This window comes from Passer domesticus, chromosome 8, assembly GCF_036417665.1.
Source record: "Passer domesticus isolate bPasDom1 chromosome 8, bPasDom1.hap1, whole genome shotgun sequence".
Taxonomy (NCBI): domain Eukaryota; kingdom Metazoa; phylum Chordata; class Aves; order Passeriformes; family Passeridae; genus Passer; species Passer domesticus.
In genome coordinates, this window is record NC_087481.1 from 52,102,786 (window position 1) to 52,108,838 (window position 6,053).

Genomic DNA, 6,053 nt, shown 5'->3' on the forward strand with positions numbered 1-6,053 from the left:
TAGAGAGAAGGATGAAAAGGGAGGCTTTATTTTTAAAGTTGGAAATAGTTTGTAAAGATCACTAACCCTGAATCTTGCAGTTCTGGCTTACTAAGGTCAGTTGGTATGTCATAACTGAATCTTCTATTTATATAGGAAGATTTTATTCAAGTGAGAACTAGGAGAAACATTCTTGACTCTTTTTATTTTATTTTTTCTTGGGAGAAAAATAATTTAAAATTCAAAAGACCTTCTCTACAAAGATTGAGTAGTATAGAGAGATTCTGTTAGCTCTCTGAAAGAGAAATTAATTGTTCTATGGTCTACCCAGGGGTTACGATTAGAGCCATCCCCTTATTTTGATTAATTTTAAATTTCCCTGTTTGTTTGTGAGAGAAATCTTTAAAGGACTCCATCCCTTACAGTGTACATTTTCCCTTCTGGGAGCTGGAAGTGTTTCTGCTCTATCAATGGCAAGCTGTTTTTCAGGAGAAGAAACTTTAAGCATGAATTGGCTCCAGTGGAAGCTGATAGGAGCTGGTAGCCCATGTGCATTACAGGGCTGGCTGATCAATAATAATTCAGGGATAGAGTGGCGTGGCGTCAACTGAGAAGTATTTCAGGGCTTGATCAGTTCTGCTTTTCCGTGGGGACTGTAGTGTAATCTTCACTTATAAAGACATGTGATCTGAAAGCCTGAGGCAGAACAATCCTTGTTTTCACAGGAGGAGCTTTTCTTGGCTGCAAAAGCTTTTACATCCTCATCTTTCTTTCTAAAAGCTGTGTCTTCTCCACAAAATTTTATCCTTAAAAAAAAAAAAAGACGAGCTTAGGATGGCAACAACATCACAGTCTCTGCGTGGTAAAATGACATGTAAAAAAATATTTTGGGCAGTGTTTCCTCATGCCTGCTTCATTGTGTCTCTTGTCATCTATGCTTTTCTTGGGGCTCTCATGTTTTACCACATTGAAGGTACCCGGAAGGCCACAGTAAGTGAAGAATACAGAACATTTCTGCACAAGCTGATGTACCTCGCCAGAAGGTTATCAGGTATGTACTGGAATTTCAAAATGACTTAACTGCACAGGGAGCTAATAATTCTCCTGCTTTTTGAATGAGTTTTTTTTGCTTTTGAAGACATTCTTTAAAATACTAGCAGCTGACCCTGCAAACAGGATTTTCCTCTGCCTAGCTAATGACTGCTATTTTCTTCCTTAGCTGTGATTTTTGACTGCAAGCTTCCCCACTCGTTGTGCTCCTGCCTGAAAAGAATTTTCCTGAGATGCCTGTGCTCTCCCCTTTTGCCCAGGTTCTTAAAGAGCAGCTGTGATTCCTGTGATATTTCCTTCAGTTTGCTGGGGGCTGAATCCTCTCTCTCAGAAAGTTTCTCCAGCTGCCTCTTCCCTGCTCTGAGCTTCCCTGCCAGCCCTCTGGTGATGGGATGCTCAGAGGGAGACAGGTGCAGCTCTGCACCCCAGACCCAGTGATGCTGGTTGGAGGGGGTAGAGGAGAAAAGAAGGGCTAGAAATCCTTCTGAGTTTCACTCAGGTGGCTGTGCTGGCACAATGATTAATTTTAGGCAATTAAATAAGATAAATAATGTCCTTTCCAGCAAAGCTCAGCCATGGGGAGGAGGAAGAAAGGTTGCAGGATTCACAGCAAGGCTCGGGGCAGTGACATCCCAGTGGTTCATATTGGTTCCCTACTGCTGATCCATCATTTCTTAGTGTCTTTGGATCAAAAGAAGACTAATCTCCTGGGAAGTCCAAAATGAAACAGGACATTCAGGCTGGAAGCTGATTACTCAAACATCTTGTCCTGCTTCTTTATGGTTATTTGTTCCCTTTTATTCACCAAAGCCACTGAACCCACCTGATTTTGGGGGTGAGGGACTTGAAAGGGGAGGGTGAGAAGGTGAATATTTTTATCTTTTTAGAGAATATGAGCAAATCCTCAGCTGCAGTACATTTCAGTGGGGTAGCAGGCAGGCTGCTCCCTGAGAGGTGGTCTGCAGACACTCACTGTGCCTCACTCCTGCTGTGACTGTGACAGATAACGGGACAGATAACGTGACAGTGAATGAGAAGTTTAACAATGACATCCGTGAGCTTTTCAACACAGCTGACCCGGTCTGGTTTATCAATCCACAAGAAAGATGGAGTTTCTTTGGGTCTCTCTTTTTTTGCTGCACAGTATTCACAACAGTGGGTAAGTACAGAGGTAAAGTAACACCCTTCAGAATAACTTCCTATTGCTGAAATTCCTATTGCTGCTTTCTCTAATGCATGTATTCCAGAGAATTTAAACCACCCTAAACAAAGAAACAAACAAGCAAGCCCACTCCTTCTAAACCCAAAGCCCAAATCCCCTTGAATTTTTCCCGAGTATTGCTGATGAGTCTGCAAGCAGTTCTGCAAACACAGACTGCAGAGACATAGCTGAGTCACAGAAACAAGTCACAATTTAGTAATTAGTGATGGTAGACACTAATTAACTGCATCATTACATGTATACTATAATATGTATTCATATATGATGTTCACCGAGCTATTGATCGAAAAAGAAATCTCCATTTTTCAGTCAACCCTTTTCCTTCCCACTGTTGTGTGTCCTCTTGGGTAATATTTTTTCCTCTGGAAAAGGTAGTTCATAATGCATATATTGTTTTTTCAATTGCTTCTCAGTTACTTGTGTCTAATTCAGCTTTGTTAATCTGTGGTTCTGTAATTAACCACCGTGTTCACATTTCTCTGGGTGAACAGCACATGATAGTGTTTAAGTCACACCTTTGAAATCTTTCAGTCTGACTTCATATTTCAAAGGAGGACCTACATCAAATAGAAACATCTGCTCCTCTGCATTGCTAAATACAACTCCTCATGCTCATTCCCAAAGCTACTTTTATCCCTTTGTTAATCTTTCTCAAATGCTGGCAAGTACAGGCACTGTCTATCCAAATTTGTCCTAATCAAAGCTGGATGGGAAATATTCCCACAGGATTGTATCAAATTGCAAAGACATTTCTCCACTGCAGTAGGATGGGCTCAAGATCCCAGCATGGGGATGCATCCTATGGTAAAAGAAAAACTGAATCTTGAAAAACAGCTTATCCTACACAAGGAACAGTGTGAGAGCTGATGTGCTCACCCAGAGCCCTTGTGTGCTGTGTCACAGCTCAAACCTCACACTCTCAGCTCTTAGGTGGCTGCTCAAACTCAGCTTCTTGCAGTTAAAAACAGAAGTCTGGGTGGCCAGAGACACACTGGGGGTGAGACCAAAATCCTCAGCCCTGTGAATATTTCCTGGAACAAACACTGCAGCCAAGAACTTTTGAAAGGGAATGCTTTATCAGAAAGCTTTGACTTCAGCAAGCTGATGAGAAGGCATATTGTGGGAAATGTCTTCCCTGGGTATATTCACCCACCTCCATTAATACGGGACTTGACAAATGTCCCCATACACACTGACCCAACATATTTATTTCTAAACTGCCTTTTTTGCCTTCATAGCATTGAGTATTAATGCATCTTCCTCAGTTTTGGGAACAGCAGAAAGCCTGGAATATTTGCTGCTAATAGGTGGAATAGGTGGCTATTTCCATTGCAGTGGGTTTGTTATTTGGAGTATTAGGAACTGATGAATCATCTCGGGATAGAATCAAATTATCTACCTTGAATTTTCTGAGAGAATTGAGGCATCTAGTCTGAAGTTTGATGGTCTGAACTGCCATCTCTTCACTGCCTGGGGAGGCTGCCTAGTGGCTCAGCTAGGATAGATTTCTGGATAGCTAAATTTAAGCTCGGGATAAGTTTTAAGCCTGGAAAATGCACAAGGTATTTTTAATGCTCAGAAAACAATTTAAGAAAAAATAAATAAGATCACTCTGTGCAATAACGACAATGATCTTCCCCAAGTAAGTAAAGATTAGCATTCCCAGTTAGCCTGTGGGGAAGAGAGTGACCAAGAATAAATGATATTTCAGTGCCTCACAGCAAAACAGAAACTGAGGCTGGGTTCAGACCAAAGGCTGTGGCAGCCACAAGTGAAAACATGCATGGATGAAGAAAATGAGGGAAACCATAGCTCAGCATATGAGCTGATAATCTGACAAGATCAGAACTTGGCCTAGAAGCTCATCCAGGAAAGAGCAGGGAAGAGAAGGGAGAAGGGAGAGAAGGAATACTCAATGTCTTCTGAAGGATGAAGAGAAAAATGGTTGTTAAAATTTTATACAGGCACTATAATACCAAAGTTTTCTCCCACTATAATGGAAAAGCAATAGTTTACAACTTGATTTTCATATCCAATATGTTAGAGGAAGGAAATACAAATACCCAAACTGGATTTAGGGAAAAGACATATCTTCTGCTACCATTTATGCATCACATCTCTCTCTCTTCTCTTCCCCTTCTTGTTCAAGGTTATGGTAATACCTATCCTGTGACACGGATTGGGAAGTATCTCTGTATGTTGTATGCTTTATTTGGGATCCCCCTGATGTTCTTGGTCCTGACAGACATGGGAGACATCCTTGCAACTGTCTTATCCAAGTCCTACAACGAGTTCAGGAAACTACAGTCAAAAATTCTTGCCTCTAAACTCTGCTCTGGATCCACATGTAGCAAAAGGAATGAACTGAAATCCAGGGCACAGTCCAAAATAGTCATCAACGAGCCCCTGACTATTATGGAAGTGCTGAGAAGTCAGGCAGGTGTGAAACCAGTCAAATATCGCAACGTGGAACTTTTTGAAATGTTAATTGCCAGGGAGAATGAAAACACACAACCAGCAAGAAATAAAAGCATAGAGAGATGGAGTTCATGTCCTGAACTAGCCAGGGAAAAGACAGTGTCCAGAGTAATCAAGAATTTTGACAAAATAGGAAAAGAGTTAGAAAAATTAGATGTGCCCATTGTATTGATGGTGCTCGTTATCTTTGTGTACATCTCCTGTGCTGCTGCTATTCTTCCAAACTGGGAAAAAAATATGGATTTTCAGGAAGCCTTTTATTTCTGCTTTATCACTTTGACCACTATTGGATTTGGAGATACAAAATTAGAACATCCCAAGTTTTTCTTGTTTTTTTCCCTCTACATTATAATTGGCATGGAAATTGTCTTCATTGTTTTTAAACTGGGCCAAGACCGCTTAATTGTTCTGTATAAGAAGGTGATTTCATTTTGTGCAGAGAAAAATATGCCATCAAAGAAGATATACCCAAAATAAGAGCAGTCATTTCTCCTTCACTTGTCAGCATTGGCCACTGCAGTGAGATGAAATTGTTTCTGTGCATTTCTGCCCTGGGCTGGCAGGTGCCATATTTTAATCTGATTTCCTCTGAGAAATGACTGTGAAATGGCTGAACGCCTCTGGAGGCACTTGGTGAAGGCATCTCCAGGGAGTACTTTCCAGAGGGGTCCCTTCTCCTAAATAACCACAGATGCTCCATGATGAAGAAGCTGAAGGCTCTCCCTGCCAGTTCTCCCTGACATTTTTTGCAAAGCTCTGACTTTCTGCAGCCTTTCTGTCCCCCTCTCCCACTGCAAGCAAATTCAGGAAGTTTGTTTTCAGTACTCGTCCAAGCAAGACCCAGATCTCCTGGAAGGTCCTGTCCTGCCACCTGCTCTGCAGCCAGCTTGGCTGTGTCTGTCTGTCCTGAGCTGTGACACCCTGCTGCTGCCATCTGCTCTTCATCAGAGAGCTGGGGAGGAGAGGTGTGGACCCAGCTGCTGTGTGTGGCAAACACCACGCCTGGCACAGCTCAGGGAAATGTTCCATGCAAAGGAGGGACACCACATTTCCCCATCTCTGTCACCTGTCCAGAAACCAGTCAGAGAACTGCTCAGGAGTTCAGGAAGCACTCCTGCTCCATCATGACGTGTCTGTGCTGGAATCAATGAGTGCCCCACAATGTCCAGGTGCTCAGGGCAAGTTCTGCTCCCTGGTGGTGGCTGGGGAAGGCACACAGCAATCCTGGAGTGCTGCTCCATGTCACTGCTGCCACAGGAGCAGGTGCTGAACACGACCCCAGAGATCCCCACTCCTCACCCCATTCCACTCTGCACAGGCTGCT

The 6,053-nt window shown here is 42.6% G+C and overlaps 1 protein-coding gene across 1 annotated transcript; it reads left to right on the plus strand.

Annotated features, from left to right (window-relative positions):
* Nucleotides 1–480: 480 nt before the first annotated feature.
* Nucleotides 481–5,768, plus strand: KCNK18 (potassium two pore domain channel subfamily K member 18). Its single transcript, XM_064429496.1, has 3 exons — nt 481–1,030; nt 2,033–2,188; nt 4,401–5,768. The coding sequence occupies exons 1-3, from the start codon at nt 814–816 to the stop codon at nt 5,204–5,206; spliced, it is 1,179 nt and encodes a 392-aa protein (XP_064285566.1). The 5' UTR covers nt 481–813; the 3' UTR covers nt 5,207–5,768.
* Nucleotides 5,769–6,053: the final 285 nt, after the last annotated feature.

Bases quoted from the DNA above. Each gene is read 5' to 3' on its own strand.
- KCNK18 (XM_064429496.1), top strand. From the start codon at position 814: ATGGCAACAACATCACAGTCTCTGCGTGGTAAAATGACATGTAAAAAA. The intron at 1,031-2,032 runs GTATGTACTGGA...TGACTGTGACAG, and splicing joins CCTCGCCAGAAGGTTATCAG to ATAACGGGACAGATAACGTG. The intron at 2,189-4,400 runs GTAAGTACAGAG...TTCTTGTTCAAG, and splicing joins CACAGTATTCACAACAGTGG to GTTATGGTAATACCTATCCT.